Below are 22,154 nucleotides of genomic sequence, written 5' to 3'. Positions count from 1 at the left end.
AAATTTTAAAATATAGGGAATTAGAATAGAATTCTATGCAAAGTTTATATGTGGCTAAATTGAAAAATTATATAAATAAAAAAATAATTACAAATTAATAACATACTTAGGAGTTTATGCTCATCTGCACAATTAATTTTACTATATCATACTAATCACAATCTAATTTTACTATATAGTATATAGCAGTATCATATATGTATAGTGCATACATACGCACACATCATCACTTTAAAAAAATAAAAAAAGTTTCTGCTAATATGCTACATTGTGAATATAAAATATATTTAATATTGTTGGTCCGTAATATTAAAAAAAAAAAATTAAATAATTTTAAAATAATTTTTCTCAAAAAAAAAAAATTTTACAAGGATATAAATAATTAAGTATGATAAATGTAAATTTATCTAATATGCTTGCATAGGATTGGTTGATGCCTGGTTTCTTTATTACAGGGATTCTTTTTATGCATCAGAATGTCAACGTTTTTCGGACTTATCGAAGAAATACCTGGCATCTCAGTGGATCGTTTTGATGAAAAGAATTCAAAGTCCTCTGCATATTTTCTTAGTCATTGTCACACTGATCATATGCAAGGCTTAGATGATAAATTTTTCAAACGTTTGCAACAATACAATAAATATTTTTATTGCAGTTGTATTAGTAAAACTTTCTTAAAAGCTACATATCGTTACACAGAAAGCTGTGTAAAAGATATTGCTCTTGATAAGAAAATCCTCATAGAATATAAAAACAAAGATAATGATAAAAATACTGATATTCTTTTTGTAACATGTATTTCTGCTGGACATTGCCCTGGCTCTGTAATGTTTCTTTTTGAGACTGATAAATTAGTATTATATACTGGAGATTTCAGAATTAATCCAAAAGATTTTGCAAAAATAACATCATTACATTCATGCAAAAATTTTAATATGTATCCAAAAAAGTTAGCAAAGATGTATTTAGATACAACATTTTTGGATCCTAATTTTGCCTTTTTCCCAACAAGAGAAGAAAGTATAAATGTGATGTGTAAAGTTGTCAAAGAATGGCTAGAGAAAAGTTCAGGAAATGTTGTTGTTTTGGAATGTTCCGCTTTGTATGGCTCTGAGTTTCTTTATGTGGAGCTATCAAAATTTTTGAAAACATGTATTCATATTAAGGATTTTGTGTACAAGAATTATAATTGTATCTCAAGTCTAGCAGATTATATCACGGATAATCCATTGGCTACACGTATACATGCATGTATGAAAAAGTTTGATCGTTCAGGTTTAAAATGCCGTAGTGACATCTTAGAAAAGAACATCCTAACTATTGTACCATCTGTATTAAAATGGAAGGGGAAAGATACAAGTGTAATCGGAGAATGGGATAATGCTAGAGAAAGGACATTTAATGTATGTTATTCTGCACATGCATCTTTTGACGAACTTAAGAAGTTTTTACAATATTTCAAGCCAGAAGAAATACATCCCTGTGTTTGTTCAGAAGAATTAAAACATAGGATATATTATTTGCTAAGTGAAATTAAAAGTGAAATTAAAAGTAAAACTAAAACAAAAGAAAGTGATGCAATTAATAATCATGAAAAATATACATTACAAGTTCTTAAGCATGAAGTTATAAATAAATCGTAAATTAAGTATTATTATCTCGGTAATTTTTTCTAACGATTGTGTTAATCTCTAATAATTTTAATAATTTTGTGTTATGACAGATAATATATTATTATATGATACTCAAATGAGTTTGTATTTTTACATAATAAATATATATGTATATTTTATTAATTTATATTTTTATTCTCTTTTAAACTGATTCTTACGCACAAAATACAAAAAATGATTTGAAGAATACTTTTGTTATGCAAATTAGACTTTTTTTTTATGCTTCTTTCATCTTCTTTACAGAAATTCATAACATTTTGCTTCAAAAAATTAACCAAAACAATGGCAACTGCTACATTGGTAACTGCTGCACTGGCTAAGGAAAAAGTATGGTTTGATAAGCCGTCCTACGATAAAGCAGAACGACAATATTTTGAAAAAATGGCTAAGGTAAGAAATACTTATCTACTATTTAATTAAATATATTATGACACAGAGTGAGATAAAGTAAAAATATTTGAATGTTCTATGCATGCATATGTATATATACGTAATATACAGGTCCCAGACCACTCGTACACTCCTTTTAAAACAAAAATAAATGGCTTTTATCAAAAATCGCGAACATTTTTTAAGTAAACCGGGTATGCTCTATCGAATGGTGATATTTTCAATTTTTGACTCCGACCGGAAATACGCCATCCAGAAGTTGAATTTTTTGAGGGGAACATAGTATTTTTTATTACAGATTCGAATTATACGTGAAAAAATAAGAAACTTTTGTATTAAACGTTTTTTCTGAAAATGTCTCTGTCAATCTTAAAATTGACTTTGAAAGTAAGTTCATAATTTCATCACAGTTACTTTCAAGATCAATTTTAAGGTTGACAGAGGCACTTTCAGAAGAAACATTTGATACAAAAGTTTCTTATTTTTTCACATACAATTCGAATCTGTAATAAAAAGTACTATGTTCCTCTCAAAAAATTCAACTTCCGATCCGGATGGCGTATTTCCGGTCGGAATCAAAAGTTGAAAATATCACCATTTGATAGAGCATACTTAAAAAATGTTCGCGATTTTTGATAAAAGCCATTTATTTTCATTTTAAAAGAGGTATACGGGTGATCTGGGATACCCTGTATATTGTTAAAATATATAAACAGAGAGAGGAAATTTCTTATATGTTATTTGAAATTGTAGTTATATATTAAAAACGGATTTAAAGAATCATTGAATTTACTAAATGATGTTTGTATGTTATTTGAAATCAATTATAATTTTTTCAAAATTCTTTAATATAATTACAAATTTAAAAAATAACTTTTTTATTTATATTTTGGAAAGTATATTTACAATTTTTTTATCAAGTAAATTTACTCTTAAATTTACTAGTCCTACTAATCATAGCATTTATAAAGAGAGGCAGCTAATATTGTCGTCCTCTTACATTTGCAGCATATTTGTATTATACTATCTATAAGTATTACTATTTACTAACACATTCATATTTCTAACACACGAATATCTGGTATTAACAAAATTATCTTTCAAAACTATCTACTCATACTTTTATTCATGCTTGTTGGGAAAAATTCTATTTAGTGAAAATGTTAAATATTTCCCTGATTCTATATTTCACAAACTTATCTCTACATTTTTTAAATATAAAACCATCTGATAAAATAATAATGATAGATAATGGTAGTTTTTTTATATCATATATATATATGTATATATATATTATATATGATATATGATATTATATGTCATGTTTAATTCATATTTCTTAAATACTTCTTATAAGTAATTATAATATTATATATATATGTAATACTTACATGTGCTACTTGAATGTTACATAGTACATAAATATTTAATTATAAACCATACACACACGCAATACATAGTACGTATTATATATATATATATATATATATATATATATATATATATATATATATATATATGTATTATATATTGATTGTATAAAAAAAGAGAAAGATTTTATTTTTATTTCTTATGTTATTGAATATATAAGAGTATATCTGCATAGCTTGGACTGTATATTTCAAGGTAATGTCTCATAAAATTTTGGGAACCTACACGCTTAAGATTGACAGTTCTATAACTGACATGTGTCAAGATGTAATCAATACTAACACATTGAAATTTAAGGCTGACAAATTCAAAGACAACAAGTTAGCTGTCGAGAACGAATTAAACATGAAACGTTCTAAATGTCAAAGAAGAAATATAAAAGCTAATAAACAAACTGTAGATGTATGTAATATGCAGAATAAGAAAAATATAATAAAAACAAGCGAAAAATTCGATAACGCAAAAAATAACGCGAAGGAAAAAGAGATCACTTTCCCGAGCGAAAATTCTATAAGGTATAACGCGAAAGAAACTAAAGAAAAAAAAAACAAAGAAGATACGAAAAATAGAAATAAGGGAAGTAAAGGAAACAATATCAGAGCAAATAAAGAAACTGCAATGCCATTCACAAGGAATAAAGAACAATATTCTGATCAGGTACATGTTTTAATATATATCGATATGTATGTTTTAGTGTATATCGATACAGAGATAATTGTACTCGGCTGATATTAATTTAATTTTCTACGCCATTTTTTTCTTTTTTTTTCTTTTACAGAAAAAAAATTTATTATATTTTTTAATCAGAAGAATGGCATTTTTGTTTCTTTGTTTTATATTATATTTTTATTTTGTATTGAGGATTTTTCTCTCTTTATATGTATAATAATATCTTAGTAAAATGTCCCAATATCATATCTGCAGTATGACAACAAATTTAATCATGATTTTATAGCAGATTTCTATCCATTATATTCACAATTGCTTATTTTCTATAAGCATAAACTGATGGCATAGTGTGAAAGCAAAAATGCAACAAAAATTAGACATTGCCATCATACCGTGTTGGTAAAAATGTAACTAATATTAAACGTCAAAGTCTGTTATATCAATTATTAATGGTAAAAATGTATTAAAAATGAATAAATTTTATCGTCACAATAGGATAGCAGATAGCAAAAATCGAGAATAGCCTGCTCTTACAAAGTGGCGATAAAATGCGGCGAAAACAAAACATTTGGTAAAGACAATTATATATTAATATATAAATATAACAAAACTAAATATTACAAGTATTATTACATAAATGTTATCGGTAAATCGTCAATTACTCGTAGTTTTTCCAGTTATAAATATAGTATTTAATGTGTAACATATATGTTATATCGCGTAATTATTTTCTATATAATATAAATGATTGAGGTATACTTAAATAATTAATAAAATAATAACGTTTTAATAATCAATTTGATATTTTAAATCCTCTGTTGGAATTGTATCAGAATTTAAAACAATAAATAAAAATAAATACTACACATTTTTAATCTTTTTAGCCTCATTCTGCAGTCGTTATATTTGTATTTATAGTGAAAGAAATTTTAGGAGGAACTATATACATATAGCAGTAACCAAAAGAATTAATTAAGAATAATAAATAAAGAATATATTGCTGTGTTTTGCTATTATTTCATCACTTTCTTTTTCGTAAATTATAATTATAAACCGACGAATGCTCAAATAGCCAACAATTGATGAAAAGTTTATATCTTTTTTTATAATTTATATTTGACAGTTAAAATTAAGTCAGGTCCGATCTTACTGTTATTAACTGATTGAAAGAGTGAGAGAGTTAAGAAAGTATACGCTTGGATCTTCTTAAGAGAATCCTATTTTTTTGACTTGTTCTCAGAACAAGTAAGTAAAAGAAAGAGGTAAATAAAAAAGGAAATAAATATTATAGGAAAAATAAGTAAGTGGATAGAATAAAAGAAGGATTATGACAAATATCGGGAAAATCTAAACCGGTATTCATAGTCAGTTCTTATTTCAAGACCGTCTTAAGTAATGTCTTAAGATGCTAATACAGCTCTGTGATTGGTTTAGGATATCTTAAAATTGTGCTTAAGACGGCCTTAAATATAAGAACTGACTATGAATACCGGCCTAGATCTAGATTTTACAGGATCTGAGAAAAAAATGTATTATTAGAACAATCTCAGAGAAAGATTTAATGAGCAATTCTGATGTATTAAACGGGAGTAATATTTCGATCTTTCTCAGCGAGTTTATTAAAGATTTTCTGAGATGGGTGAAGTTAATCCCCAATATTAGAAATAATTAGGTTTTTTTTTTACATGATTCAATTGCATATTGTTTGCACATGATCGCACATTTTCTATTTTTGTTTGCATATCTAGTAAAAAAAGAATTTTGGGAGGGCCAACTTCACATTAGCCCCCCAATTTTTACAAAAATAATTTCCAATGAACTTAATTGATAGATTTTCGTTTGCACATTTCAAAACAGTTTAAATTTTCGTTTGCACATTTCTAGAAAAAGTCATTTAAAAAAATAACTTCGGAAGATTTTTCATATTCAAAATCATTCAAATTTCGCGAAAATCTTTTCGTAATAAAGTTAATTTATAGATCTTCGTTTGCACAGTTCAAAACAATTTGAATTTTCGTTTGCACATCTCTAGAAAAAAAGTTATTTAAAAAAATAACTTGAGAGACCATCTTCACATTCAAAACAATTCAAATTTCGTGAAAATCTTTTCATAAGCTTAATCCATACATTTTCTTTTGCATATTTTAAAACAATTTGAATTTTTGTTTGCATATCTCTATAAAAAAGGTTTGAAAAAATTATAAAACTGGAGACTAAAAAAACTAAGCTTTTTTATAATCTTTTCAGGAGGTATGCAAATAACAATTCCAACTGTTTTGAAATGTGCAAACGAAAATCTATGGATTAAGCTTATTACAAAAAGATTTTCATGAAATTTGAATTATTTTGAATGTGAATTAATCACTCTTATTTTTTAAATAACTTTTTCTAGAAATATACAAACAAAAATTCAATTAGTTTTGAAATGTGCAAACGAAAATCGATTAGGTTGAAAATTTTTTAGATTTGGAACTAGATTGCAATTCAATTATGTACTAGTTGAAAAATATTTAATTTAAAGCATTCCGATTCTGCTTGAGATTTAAAAGAATCATTCCCACTAATGTTTATTAGTTGAAGCCGGAGAGAGTCCGCTTAAAATGAGATTTTCTTATCTTCTCCTTCAAATATATTCTTAAAATATTCTCTTTAGATAAACTATACTGCCTCCAATAGTATGCATGGTTTCCGCAAAAGAGATCCATCGGATTATTTTCTAATTACAAATCGTTTTATGTCTACTCGAAATATAAGCGACTGATCGCTAATCTTGTTTATTTTCCGTCTACTCCAATGATTATTGAGCCCTTATTTCTTTTATATAAAAATTACACTCTTTTGAAGTTAATAATATTAGAAACTCTCCCATCCCTTAATTGGTTTTTTTCTGACTTATACGATTAATTCTTACAGGGTCGTATTCCCTTTTTTACAGATTCTTCCAAAACTGATTCAGATATATACGTTGAATTTGTCATTTACTTTCTCTCTCTTAATATATAATTACTTCATAAAACGTATATTCTGCCGTTTTTATCTTCCAGCGAATATTTCGCGATTCTTTGCTGTCTGGAATACATTCTCGTTTATTCTGTTCAGAAATCCATCATTTTCACAGACTTTTTTAGTGTGGCTAATAAACATTAGTGGGAGTGGTTCTTCTGAATCCCAAGCAGAATTGGAGTGCCTTAAATTAAATACTATCCAACTGACATAATTGAATGATTGTTATAAGAGAATACTAAGCATCTATATTCTATGAGTCTTTAATAAGGACTTTATATTTAATAAGAGACAAGGACAAACTTTCCACGAAGTCTCCTTAATATTCCCAAAATATTGAGTAATTTAGATTTAGAGCAACGATTAACATATGCTTCTCTTCCAGAGAAGCGGAAATGCCTAAAAATTTGCATGAAGAGGAGAAATTTATGTTAATGTGATTATCTTTGATAGGAAAGCGGATCAATACGTTTTCTTGTGAAAATGAACGAAGATTTAGAAGCAGAAGTCTGCGAATTGAATTACTTGCATTTTTTTTAAATTTAGATATGTATAAATATTTTGAAAAATGGAGCTTGAAATCCATCCTTGTGGTACTCTTTTTTTAAAGGAGTGAAATTCTCCAGATAACTCCCCATTAATGAAAAATTGAATTTTTTTCAAATGAATAAGATTATAAATAAATTGACACAGTACCAAGGGGAGTCCAATGTCTTCTAGATCCTCTGTTAGGATTTTAGGTATTACATCATCGAAGGAAAGGTCTAGGAAAAGACAACCCATAGCGGTTCCTCGAACAAAACTAGTATAATAATTTTCGTAATAAGATATTATTCTGGCAGGATCTGAACTTTCTGAGACTAAACTTAGTAAGAAGAAACTTATGGTTATGTTCCAGCCATCAATCTAGTTTAAGAGCAAATAGTTTTTCGAGAAGTTTAAGACAACAAAAAGTGAGAAAAATCGAACAATATTTTCTTGGGATAATTTTAGGTATCAGGAAGTCTAGAGAACGTTTTCATGATTCTGAAAAAAACTGAAGAGAATATTTGATTGAAAGTGCAGAATAGTAATAAATGATACTTACGCGAGCAACACTTAACACATCTATCTTGTGACGGGACTAAAAGTTTCTTCAAAGTCTATTTCTTGTTTTTGAAAGTAATCTTTAGCGACAAGTCATCTTAACGATCGATAGTTCCATCTGTTTTCAACTTGGTTCGTAAAATCCAATGAATTCCCACAATTTTTTCACTGATTGGCAGATCTATGAGATCGAAGACTTTATTTTCCAAAAAGGAATGCATTATCCATTGCATGGTGCAATTGTGCAGATTTCAGTGTTTTTTGAATATTCGGGATTTTTTTAACAACACAAACATAATCATTTATTTTTTTTTGGTTTTATCTTTACTCTTATAAATCTTTCAATTCTGAATCCTCTGAATCTTTATTATTACTTCCAAGAGATACATTTTCTGCATCTACGAAATTGTCCTAGTCATTAGCATTCTCAACTCTGTCAGCATCTGATGTCTCATTTGTTCCATCGTCTATTTCAAGAGTAGTCACTTAGAAAAAACAGATTTTTCGTCTTCAGTGCCTATATCATCAGTAGAATATTTTGTCGATTACACATTCGGCTTCTTAGGTTCGAATATTACATTGTATGACGTAATTATTTTATCAGTGAACATATGATAACATCTTCCTCACAATAATCTATTAAAATTCCTTTTAGAGACCATTCTTGTTGCTTCTCCTTCGATATGTGTACATAACACATAGATCCAAATCTCTGAAATGATTAATTTGATATAATCCCTTTTGAAGTCATAATTCAATGAGTGCTTTCTCGTCAACTGCTAATGGACGTACGATTGATAATATGGCACACAGTGTTTAGTGCCTCTGCCCATTCTTTTGAAAGTTTACCTGTCTGCACATCGACTGTGCACTCTCCACCAAAGTTCGCATTTCTCTTTCCGCTCCTCCGTTTTGTTCAGGCATGTATGGCATTACGGTCCTCATATTGATGACCCATCTACTTAGGATCTTCTTTACATTACAATTGACAAATTCTGTTCTATTACACATTAAAGTTTTTATGATGTGACCAGTTATTTTTGCCTTAGCAAGAAATGTTTCGAGATATTTTGCAACTCCAGATTTATATTTCAAAAAGAACACTCGATGAAATCTTGAAGTCATTTTTGAAAAGTACAAAGTAACGTGTTCCACCGATTGATTCATTTTCCATAAGTCCACAAACGTTTTTGCTATCAGTATTTAATATTGATAAACCATGCTACACTCTTGCGGCGTTTTTGCTGTGACATAAAAGCATATCATATACTTGATTTCTGCTATTTCTCGGCCACTATTATCAGATGTGACAGATGCTACTCATTATTTGCTATATATTGTTGACATGACATGATAGTACATAATGCTCGATTTTTGTTGCATTTCTACCGTCATATTATATTAACAAACTGTACTGTCAGAATTTGAGTTTAATGAGAAAGTAAAAAACAAAATTTGTTGTAAAATCATGATTGAATTTACTGGCACACTACTAATATTTTGCTAACTGAATATGTACAACTGTCAAAGAACATTGTATATCTAGTGATTATGTTATGATAATGTCTCAATTTCTAATTGATTATGTATTCTCAATTTCTCCAAGAGTACGTATTTGTTAAAATAAATAGCATAAAAAATTTATATCTACTATTTCGAAAAAGTCTCAATATTAGGTATAAAAATATGCAGAAAATTTGAATTTGAAGAAAATTTGAATTTTAATTCAAATATTCTTAAATGAAATGATCTTGAAATGAATCATTTTAATATTGAAATGATCTTGATATCTGTATCTAAGATCAAACTTAGTTATCATTTTATATTCTTCTTGAAATCAAACACTATTTAAAAAATTTATTAAAATATTCCACGATTTGTTTTTTAATTATTCACTTGTATCGATAATCGATAAATAATCAATAAATATACTTCGGTCTACATATTTGTAGTAATATTTTGCTAAAATTTAAACATTTTATTGCGTTTTCTAACATTGTCTGCTTTCAAACAGCTTACTTAAATAGTTATAAAACAAATTGTTATTGAATTATTATTGACCTTATTTGATTATTAATAACAATTAATGATTATTTATATTATTACTAAAATACATATAAAGAAATACTCTTTTTTTTTTTTAAGTAGGCAATGTTTAGTATTTTTTGTATACTTATACACTATATAATAATATACTATTTATTAATATAATAATATATACTTATATAATAATATACTATTTATTGTTAGTAAATGAAGTTAATTATATGTTTATTCGTAATTAATTTCTTTAATATCTTAATTCACTAATTACTTTGTATTTTTTTGTAAAAACATTAATAAGATTATACTTTTTTATTTTAATTCTGTTTGTATATACATTTGATCTTTTGGTTTTTATAGAGAAAGAAAATATACACGCTATTGTGTTTTGATATTAAAAGATATGATGCTACTCTTCTTAATATTTTTACTAATTTGATATCTTATTGCACAATGTGTATCTCTACATATATTACAGCTTAACAAGTTTCTATTCAGAATTATATACATTTAATCAGTCAAAATATATATGATTAAATTTAATATATATAGGGTGTATCATAATGTAAAAAAAGATGGTAAGTTCATGCGTCTGCTCAAAAAACATTATACAAAAAATATTACCTTATATCTTTATAATGTACTTTTTATTGGTTATATATTTATTGCTTTTTCTACAAAAATAATGATATCAGAAAATTGCGTCAATTGAAAATAGAAATTATGCATTGTATAGAAAATTTAATTCTTTTATTATGTTTTAATATTGAAATTGTTTTATTGAGTAAAGTGCAATATATATATATATATACATATATATATTGTCCTATTTTTAAAAATGTACCTCGATAATTCTTCAACGAAGCATTTTCAGCAAAAATGTTTCAGACAAAAGTTGTATGATTTCGAGGAGAACATAAGATAGTGTCATTAATTTGACCTTAAATAGTTGCTTGAAGGTCACGTGAAGGTCACATTTAATTTTTTAAGTGGGATACTATATTTTTTATTGTATATTCTTGTAGCCCATCTTGAGAGCTTTCCAAAACACTATGATAAAGTGTTTTTTCATTAAATACTTTTTGAATTATTTTATATTTTAATCTGACATTTTGATATAAAAATTAAAGGTAAATTTCTATATTAGCGTTGCCACCTCCGATTTGTCTCAAAATTTATATAGAGCTTTTTTTAGGCCTACAAATAACAATTATGATATTGTAATACTTCTGACGGAGCTGTAAAATTGTACGATATCCTCGTTCTTTGCAGCAAGGACATTCTATTTCTCGCTGAAAAATGCCGTTTTCTAAGAAAAAATCAAGAGCTGCTTCTTTCGTATTTATCATCCGTACGAAATCCGTATAGCGAGACATGATTATATTTTTAATAATATTCACAACATAAACGAAACCTTGAGTTAAGTATTTACACACTTGCTTGAACAGAAACTTCCGAAAATATATGTACGTACAGTGTATACAATATAGAAAAATCAAAATATTCCTAAACGCGAATAGCGCTTCAAGCGACCACTTGATGATTTTTTTCAAGGACAACATATTGTTTGCCCGGTTTTAAAATATCATAACTGTTAATTGTAGACCTAAAGAAAGCTCTATATAAATTTTGAGGCAAATCGGAAGTAGCGACGTTAATATAGAAATTTACCAAATTAAAATATCCTATAAAATATTTAGTTTTCGATAATCTTATCGTAATACTTTTATGTACAGAATAATGAAACAAATTAATTAATATAAAAAAATAATTATTTTTAAGAAAAAGTATGTAATTATTTACAATGTATTTTTTCAAACAATTATTATTTGTTTTTTCTTTACTAATTGATTTGTTTCATTATTCTGTATATAAAAGTATTACGGTAAGATTATCGAAAACTAAATATTTTACTAGATATTTTAATTTTTATATCAAAATTTGTCAGATTAAAATATAAAATAACTCAAAAAGTACTTAAAAAAAAAATACTTTATCGTAGTGTTTTGAAAAACTCTCACGATGGGCTACAAGAATATGCAATAAAAAACATAGTATCCTATTTAAAAAATTAAATGTGACCTTCGCGTGACCTTCAAACAACTATTCAAGGTCAAATTAGACCATCTTATGTCCCCCTCAACCATCCTCAAATCATACAACTTTTGTCTAAAAAATTTTTGCTGAAAATGCTTCGTTAAAGAATTATCGAGATGCGTTTTTTAAAATGGGACACCTTGTAAGTGTGCGCGTGCGCGCTTGTGTGTGTGTGTGTGTGTGTGTGTGTGTGTGTGTGTGTGTGTGTGTGTGTGTGTGTGTGTGTGTGTGTGATTTCTTATTAAAAAACATGGTAATTGTTTCGAATAAGGCCTTTTCTAAATTTTGAGAAATATGATCGGATTTCTCGGTAAATCTCTTTGTTGTGACCTCAACAGTGATAATCAGTCGGGGCAGCCCGAGCCCCATCACCTCCACCCCTCAAAATTACCGAAAATTAGGTAATTATGTACTATAAAGTCCACTCCACAACTAAATCAAATTTTAGTTTTAAACCAGAAATAGGTTTGGGTTAGGTTATATCTTTCGGAAGTAGAGCCCCCCGTAGGAGGAGAGGGCCGGAACCCATTGCATCCATGCATACATTTTCTCATTAACACAACAATTTGTACGGTGGACCTCGCTTTGCTTTGTAAAATATATGCGTGGACACAGTAGGTTCTGCCCCCCCCCTCTGGGGGGGGCTCCACTTCCGGAAGATATAAACTAATCCAAACCTATTGCTGGTTTAAAACTAAAATTTAGTTTGGTTGTGGAATGGACTTTATAGTACATAATTACTTAATTTTCGGTAATTTGGGTGGTTTTTCGTTTTTTGGGGGTGGGCGTGATGGGGGTCGGGCTCTCCCGACTGATTATCACTGTTGGGGTCACAACAAAGAGTTTTACCGAGAGATTCGATCATATTTCTCAAAATTCGGAAAAGGCCTTATTCGAAACAATTATCAAAAACATAAACATTTCCGTTCTCTTAATCATCGATGACGGCAGAAAGCCTAGCTTTCTTGTTTCTGCCGCATTACAGTAGCACTGCTCTTGCAGTAATAATTATATAACTGAAATAGCAATAGTAGTAATTAAAATTATCCATCAATATGATTTAATATTAAAATTGTTTTATTAAATAAAGTGCTATATATATATAATTTAACCTTTTGCCTATATACATAATAAAATTAATAACAAAATTTAATAAATATTTTTATTGTAAGAAGAACGTTTTTTTATATCACTGCTTTTAATTCAACAATTACATTATACTAATTTTTATTAAAAATAAAAATTAAAAAGAGAGGGTATTTTGGAGAAGCAAGAAACATTTTAATATTTATTTGCGTAAATGCATTTATATATTTGCATCTGTCGTTTTGTTAATATAATGCAAACATTAGTGGGGATATGGCATGTAATTGTTTTGAGATAATCAATCTATGGTGTGGAGCTTATTCTTTAATCTTAATATGTGGTGGATGCAGGGAGTTCAACAGTCTACTTGCCCAATCTTGCCTGCTGTTGGAAGTTTAGCCAATGAGGTCGCCAAGGCTCGGCAGCATATTAAACAGTCTTTACAGTGTGTGAGTACTGCACTGTCCTTGCTTACCCTTTATGTAATTTTCATAGCTTACTAATTTAATATTTGACATATTATAAAAATCCATTTTTCCATTATCTTTCATTGCTTTTTAAATATTTTAGAACATTAAATATAAAAAGGGATTTTACATAAAATATTACATAGAATAATTATAGCGGTTTAAATGTCTTACCCAAATAGTCAAATGTGCCAAGACATGTATCACAAATGTATGCTATTATTATATGTTAAGAAAATTCTAGCAGCAGCTAATAATTTGCCGTTTTAAATAATATCAGCAGAAATGCAGCAAAAAAATTAGCAGTCCCTATGTCATGATATGCTATAAAAATTCTGCAAAAATTGAAAGCGGAGGTTCTTGGTATAAAACAGTAGAATTTAAACATTACATTTTGGCACAATATATAAATAGAAACTAAATGAAAGCTAAGCATCACATGTGACATTACGCTACACTAGCTGAATATCATCAGAAATCGAACATATCTGCAAGGACGACATAATGGCAAAAATTGAAGATGAGCTGTCTTAATAAATAATAGCAAAAACACAGTAGAAACATGGCATGGTTCATTGTCATAAAATAACAAAACAAGAAGCACAAACACACTGACGTCATGTAAAATATGTATAATAATTTCGAGTTATAGTTCTTTTGTTTACCGCTATATAACGTATCTATTTTGTACTTAAGTTTCTGTCATTGGCAAACATAAAAACTGCAAAGCGCGGCTAAAGATGGAAAATGTGTAATATTTATTTATATTAATTTAATTTTTGTAATACAATTTCAACAGAAAATTCAGAATCTTAAATTGTTTGTTAAAATATTATTTTATTTTATTAATTATTTATATTATATAAAATATAATCACGATATTATAATGCGTGCGTGCGTGCGTGGGTGCGTGCAAATTTTGTGCTTCATAGATGTTCGAGAATCACTATAACTGAAAATCATTAATTTTTTCTTCCAAAGTTAATCTTTTCATTTTTAATGAAATAAATTGTTCTTACTTAAATAGTACATTGTACACAAGAACGAAGTGACTAGCGTAATACATTATTTGTACTACATTATTTGCTTCTCAATAAGCAACTAAATAACTTTTATGTCAATAACTTTGAAGACGCGCGTTGTATTATTATGTCAATAATTCCTTATCAAACATACACAATAATGTCATTGTTGTGTATGTTTGGTAACGAATTATTGGCAATACATTCATTGAGTCGTACTACACCAGAAAACATGAAAAAAACATTATAAATGTTTGTCGCGTAAAGTATAAAATATCTCGTAAACTATTGAATTTTTGGCCATCATACCCCTACAATTCTTTATGCAGAATCAATTTATGTAAAAAAATTGGGGTGTTTCTATTTAAAAAAACAAGATTGACATTGAAATCTCCGAAGCACCTCCACCCAAGGTTAAACTAATGTATATATATACGTATATATGTATGTATATATACAGAGTGTTCTAGACCACCCGTACACCCCTTTTCTTTCAAAAACTAAGCGTTTTAGAGGAAAACGTTTGGAACAAAAATTGTATGGTTTTGAGGGGAACATAAGATGGTGTCATTGGTTTCACCTTGGATGGCATCGTTAAGGTCAAGTCAAGGACACTTTTAATTTCTTAAATGGAACCCCCTATTTTTTATTGCATGTTCCTATAGCTTATGTCAAGAGCTTTCCAAAACACTATAATAAAGTATTTTTTCATAAAGTACTTTGTGAGTTATTTTATATTTTAATCTGACATATTTTGATCGTGCTGGAACTTCCGGTTCTGTCTGCGTGCTGGTAACGCGCGTGGAAGATTCCCAGTCGCTGTCAGATTGCGACACTTGGTCGACTCCGGATGGTGGTCCTGCCTGGACGCCGCGATGTACTGGTATCGTCTGCGTCTCACGTGTCACCGGACGTGTTGGTGAAGCTGGGAGCGGTGATAATAAAGGAGGTGCTGTTCAGGCTTTCCTGGGTGACGTGTATCGTCTCAAGCGTATGTCCCACGTCTCGAGGAAGAACCGTGTGTCCGCGTTAGTCGAGGCGGCTCCAAGTCGATCAGGATTAGCTTCCACGGAAGTAGGCTCCACCCTACGCGTTTCTCTTTTGGAAGCGGCTCCGGCGACTGTGGGCTCTCGGTTCCTCCTGTCCGCTCGTTGCCCGGTGATTTGGGCGGCGGTCTGGACCGTGGAAAGCTGCGCTGTGTATTTGCCTGCGGTATTACATATACATACGCCTGGTCGACTCCGGGTGGTGGTTTCGACCTTGTGGTGGCTCGTCCAACCGCCACATGACCCCCCTGGTTGAATTAGAGCCCTCCTATTGTGCGAATCGGACTGGTAGTCGTGTCTGTCGTCCACTCCTTGTCCGTGTGGCTTCTGGGATGACTTCCTTTGTTGTTTCTGTCCTGGGGTTTTCAGCTGTTGTCTGATCTATTAGTGTGTAGGCCCGTTTTAGCCGGTCTATGGAGACATTCACCGTCTTCTCTCTGATCCGTAGCTTGAACGTTTTTTCGTCTCTGTTGAGTACTTCGTATGGTCCGTCGTAGGGTTGCTGCAATGCGCCTGTGGGTGCGTTATATCGTACGAATACTCTCGGCGTGCTGTTCATGTCCTTAAATACGAAGGTAGTTGTCTGTCCGTGACGCTTAATTTGCGGTCGCAATTTCTGCATTGCCCTTCGTAGTTGCTCGACGAAGTCGCTCTTATCTGTTTGTGGCGTCCTTCCTTGGTCTTGCAGGAACTGTCCGGGTAGGCGGATTGGTTCCCCGAAGACTAATTCTGCTACAGTGGCGTTCAGGTCTTCTTTGTGTGCTGCCCGTATGCCCATTAACACCATTGGAAGTACTTCGGTCCATGCCTCTGTTTGGTGGCACTTTATTGCTGTCTTGAGCTGTCGATGGAAGCGTTCGACCATCCCGTTCGCTGCCGGGTGATACGCTGTTCGGAGGTGTGCTGATCCTGTAAGTTGTGCGAGGCGTCGGAAGAGGTCGGCTTCGAACTGTCGACCTTGGTCCGTTGTGATCCTTGCTGGCGTCCCGTATCGTGTAATCCATTCTTTGAACAGAAATTTCGCGATTGTTTCTGCCGTGATGTCCGGTATTGGTGTAGCTTCTGGCCACCGTGTGTACCAGTCGACGATCGTGAGGCAGTATTTATATCCATTCGATGGTGATAGAGATCCGATTATGTCCATGTGTACGTGTTCGAACCGTGCTGTTGGTTTCTGGAACGTTCCTAGTGGTGCTGTGTTGTGTCTCGTCTTCGCTCGTTGACACTGAACGCAGGTTTTTGTCCACATGTTGCAATCTTTTTGGATTTGGGGCCAGACGTATCGTTGCGAAATTAGTTTTGCCGATGCTTCAGTTCCCGGATGTGCTAAGCCATGCAGGGCCTGGAAGACCTGCCGTCTCAGTGGTTTAGGCACATATAGGCGTGTTATCGGTGTGGTTGCGTCGCAATAGATGTCCGTTGCAGTGCCAGGGATCCGTATCTTGGTCAGTTTCAGTTCCTGATGGTTGGCTAGAATTATTTGTAACTCTTCGTCGTCTCTCTGTGCTGTTGCTAATTCTTCGTTTTCGACCGTCCTGTGTATCTTTTCTATTCTTGATAGTGTATCCGCTACTGTGTTGTTCTTGCCGGATGCATGTCAGTGGAGAACTGTCCTATGTACTCGAGGTGTCGGGCCTGTCGTGGAGAGCTGCGCAGTGGATCTTGGTTGAAGGCGTATATGATTTATGGTCGGTTTTACCGTCTTTCTCATTCCCGTTGGTTGCGTTATGCTCGGGAACTCCGATATTACGTGGTGGTACGTTGCTCCGTACTGCTTTTATGGAGTCTGTCTCGCTATTGCTGGTTGCTCCTGGAACGATCAGTCCGGTTTTTCCGTCGATCAATTTCCTTCTTTGGATATCCGGGAGCAGGTGGTAATGCGAGAGGAAATCTGATCCTATTATCGGCTGCGTGACGTTGGCGATGATGAACCGCCATGGAAACTCCCTTCGTAGGCCGAAATTGGGTTTTATTGTTGTGTAGCCGTATGTTGCGATTTTTGTGCCATTTGCTGCGTAGAGTTCGTATGCCTCCTCTCGCTGTTTCCTTTGCATCATTGTGTGTGGGTAGACGCTGACGTCCGATCCGGTGTCTATGAGGTATCTCGTTTTCGAGATACAGTCTGTCACAAACAAGCGGTTGGGTTTCGGGCTATCGTCGCTGGCCGCCATTAGCGACTGCCTTCCTCGTTTTTTTTATATGTGCACGGTTGTGTGCATTTTCGTGCTTTTTCCTCGAAGCGTTGGTGGTAAAAGCATGCGCCCTCCTGCCTGGGGGTTTTGCTTTGTGTTCTGTTTCCCGAGCGGTTTCTCTGCCGGCTTCTGCCTCTTTCTCGGTCCCATCGTTTGGTTGCGTTTGCCATCTGCGTAGCCAGTGCGGCGACTTGTCTGCTGAGAGCTTGTATTTGCTCTTCCCACGGTTTTTTGTTCGTTGTTTCTGCGGATGTTGCGAATACCAACTTGTTGCCGATTTCGTGGATTCGGTCTGTTTGCTCTGCTACTTCCTCCAAGTCGTCGTTACTGCGTGTCGCTAATATGGCCTGCATGTGTTGTGGTAGTCGCCCGAGCCAGAGAGTTCTTAGCAGCTCGTTTGGTACTGCTGTGCCTGCCAGTGTGCTGAGATGCCGGAGGAATTGTGATGGCCTGCGATCGCCCAGCTCTTCGCGTTCTAGCAGCTGCTTTATCCTGGTTTCGTAAGAGTCTGTCAGCCTTTGTATGAGTGCTTTTTTTATTGCCTCATATTTGTGGTGTGCTGGCGGGTGTGTTATCACGTCCTTAATTTTGCGTGCTTGTCTTGGCTCTATTTTCGATAGTACGTATGCGTATTTGTCTTCGTCTTGTGTTACTCCGCATAGCGAGAATTGCCCTTCTAATTATGCGAACCATAATTCTGGTTCTTCTGGCCAGAATGGTGGAATTCTTACTGCTATCCTGTTGACTTTTTCTTCCTTTTACCAAGTGTCTGAAATGTTTAATAGCCGTATACACTGCCAATAGCTCCCGATCGTATGGGCTGTATTTCGTCTGCGCTTGGTTGAGTTTCTTGCTCAGAAACGCCAATGGTTGCCATCCTTCTCGTGTCTGTTGTTGCAGTACCGCTCCTATTGCTGTGTCTGATGCGTCGGTTGTCAGCGCCAGATCTGCTGAAAGGTCCGGGTGTACCAGAAGCGTGGCTCTGGCGAGGCTGTTCTTGCAGTTGTTGAATGCCTGTTCTAACTTGTTTGTCCATATGATCGGAATTTTTCCTTTCATTTTTGGGCCCTTGAGTACGTCGTTTAACGTGACCTGGTCCTTTGCGGCTCCTGGGATGAATCGCCGATAAAAATTGATTGTTTCCAGGAATTGTCGTAGTTGTTTGACGTTGGTTGGTTTTGGGAAACTTTGTATAGCTTCTACTTTTTCCGGTAAAGGTTTTGTTCCTTCTTCCGAAACGAGATAACCGAGGAATTTTACTTCATTGTCCCCAAAGATGCATTTGGTTGTGTTTATTCGGATGCCATATGCATCTAGCCTTGTAAAGAGCTGTCGTAGGTGGTCTTCGTGTTCCTCTGGCGTGGCTGATGCTATGAGGATGTCGTCTATATAGGCGTAGCAAAAATCCAACCCGTGCAATACTTCGTTTATGAAGCGTTGAAATGTCTGTGCTGCGTTTCGTAAGCCGAACGGCATGAATACGAATTCGAACAATCCGAACGGTGTTGTTATTGCCGTCTATGCTATATCCACCGGGTGTACGGGTATTTGGTTGTATGCCCGTACAAGATCGATGGTGGTGAAGATTTTTTTATTATGTAGCGTTTGTGCGAAGTCCTCGATATGCGGTATTGGATATTGATCCGGCGTTGTTCTTGCGTTGAGCCTTCGGTAATCCCCGCACGGTCTCCATGCGTTGCTTTTCTTGGGAACCATGTGTAGTGGTCCTGCCCATGGACTTTGATGGACGTATGATTTCCTCTTGTAACAGCAGGTCGAATTCTGCTTTTGCGGTTTGCAGCTTGTCTGGTGCTAATCTGCGTGGACGACATGCTTCCGGTTGTCCCGTTGTTGTTTTTATGTAATGCCTTATGGTATGTTTTCCTTGTCGGGGTCACCACTTTAGTGCTGTTCACATACAGCAACTAATTTTGTTGTTCGCAAGGAGTGGTTTTCTGGATTGACGACGCTTAAGTGGAGTGACTAGATTTATTTAATTGCCAATGTACAATGTTCTACGTTTGCGTTTGGTGGCCCTGAGAAGGGCCGTTTTGTTCAAGCTCTTACAAGAGCTGGTTATCGCTGTCTCCTTTCTCTCCACGTGATGGAAGGTGTGGTGCGAGTATGTTGCAGCGGTCCTTTCTGCTCGTGCCGTGCGATCTTAGGCGGCTTTCGACTCCCTGTGGACGAGGCCTTAGGTTAAGTGTTCGGTGTCTTTGAACTCGCCTTAAAGTCGTTGTCGGTGTCGATTGTGCTGGAACTTCCGGATCTGTCTGCGTGCTGGTAACGCGCGTGGAAGGTTCCCAGTCGCTGTCAGATTGCGACGCCTGGTCGACTCCGGATGGTGGTTTCGACCTTGTGGTGGCTCGTCGAACCGCCACATTTTGATATAAAAAATAAAATATTTTGTAAGATATTCAGTTTTCGATAATCTTACCGTAATACTTTTATGTACAGAATAACGAGACAAATTAATTAAATTAATTAAAAAAATAATTGTTTTTAAACAAATTATTTACAATATATTTTTTTAAATAATTATTTGTTTTTTTTGGTACTAATTAATTTGTCTCATTATTCTGTACATAAAAGTATTATGGTAAGATTATCGAAAACTGAATATTTTACAAAATATTTTATTTTTTATATCAAAATATGTCAGATTAAAATATAAAATAACTCAAAAAGTACTTAATAAAAAAATACTTTATTATAGTGTTTTGGAAAGCTCTCGAGATAAGCTACAAGAATATGTAATGAAAAATAGGGGGTTCCATTTAAGAAATTAAAAGTGTCCTTAATTTGACCTTAACGATGCCATCCAAGGTCAAACCAATGACACCATTTTGTAACGGGGTTATTTTTCGCAAGCGCGCGCGGATGAACTCGGTCGGGATCAGGGCTCGTGAAAAGGTGAGACACACGAAAGTTATAATGTAGCGTATTTTATTCGCCTCTTTCGGCAATGGTCTATTTACAATATGTTTCGTGAAGCTGGCGCGCGGCGGATGATGCAACGCGTTAGATGCAATTCGCGTTCGTTAGTCGGTGCGCGATGTTCGATGTATCGAACCGCTTAAGATATTCGGCGGCGTACGGCAAGACCGGGTTTATTTTGACGGCGCGTGGAAATTATATCGGGTGATGTGTTTACGTATCTCGGCGCAATTATAATTGCTGGATCACGGTGTCGGTGCGTTTGCGTGTTCTTATCCGCGTATTCCCAGGTGGGCGGGAGGAAGCGGCCGGAGAGGATCCTTGATCGGGCGGAGAACTCTTCGTCCCTGCTTCCGTACGCGGATAGAGGATGACTATCGGGAGTTGAGAAGCCTCGACGGAGCGGCGAACTCGCCGGCCCACGGTCCGTTTAGCGGTAGCGGTCGGATCTTAGACCGAATCTTAGATAGCGGCGAACTCTCCGCTTTCGTTTGATAAGGTCGGACATTCGATAGGATTTCGCAGGCGGCGAGGAGACCGAGAATGCTCGGCGGAGGCTGCGTACGCGTGTCAACCTCACGCTCCTTCGTTTGTATGCGAGTTTCTAGGATCGGTTCTGGTATCGGCTCGGAGCGTGCTGCTCGAGAGGATTCAGGAATCGTTCTGGTCGTGAAATGCCGAAATGCTGCCTTTTTATTCCCGAGCGTCTAGCGGTAATTGCGTCGTTCGCCCCCGGGTAGGGATAACGACGCGTTGTTTTCGGCGGGCAATTATTACGGTAAACGCGTCGCTTCCCCTGGACGAAACGACGCGGCGTTTCGGCGGATGACGCTCGGGATCTTCCGGCAACATTCGGCTGTGCTCAGTTTTCCGTGTAACGACGTAACGGCGGCCGTATAACGGCCGTACGGTTGTTTATCGCAACGGCGGTAATTCGAGTATTAAAAAGGGCACTAGGCGTCTCTGCCCATGCCCGGCTGGTGTTTGCCGGGCGGCAGACTTCCGGCTGGAC

At 34.0% G+C, this 22,154-nt stretch overlaps 2 protein-coding genes across 4 annotated transcripts in view; both read left to right on the top strand.

Annotated features, from left to right (window-relative positions):
- Positions 1–22,154, top strand: part of LOC138933684 (uncharacterized) — a 37,032-nt gene that overhangs the window by 947 nt on the left and 13,931 nt on the right. For all 3 annotated transcript variants that reach the window (XM_070296623.1, XM_070296633.1, XM_070296614.1), the window contains exons 2-4: positions 1,917–2,063; positions 3,690–4,151; positions 13,829–13,927. In XM_070296623.1, coding sequence (XP_070152724.1) covers positions 1,956–2,063; positions 3,690–4,151; positions 13,829–13,927 — 669 coding nt within the window. In that variant the 5' untranslated portion in view covers positions 1,917–1,955. The remainder of the gene's footprint in view (positions 1–1,916; positions 2,064–3,689; positions 4,152–13,828; positions 13,928–22,154) is intronic.
- Snm1 (DNA cross-link repair protein snm1) lies at positions 477–1,715 on the top strand. The gene has a single exon (XM_070302725.1). The coding sequence runs from the start codon at positions 477–479 to the stop codon at positions 1,641–1,643; it is 1,167 nt and encodes a 388-aa protein (XP_070158826.1). The 3' UTR covers positions 1,644–1,715.

Source organism: Polyergus mexicanus, unplaced genomic scaffold, assembly GCF_030449975.1.
Source record: "Polyergus mexicanus isolate NDT 795.1 unplaced genomic scaffold, iyPolMexi1.0 SCAF_1, whole genome shotgun sequence".
Classification (NCBI taxonomy): domain Eukaryota; kingdom Metazoa; phylum Arthropoda; class Insecta; order Hymenoptera; family Formicidae; genus Polyergus; species Polyergus mexicanus.
This window is presented reverse-complemented; position numbering and strand designations above follow the sequence as displayed.

Coding starts and splice junctions, on each gene's coding strand:
- Snm1 (XM_070302725.1), top strand. CDS start 477: ATGTCAACGTTTTTCGGACTTATCGAAGAAATACCTGGCATCTCAGTG.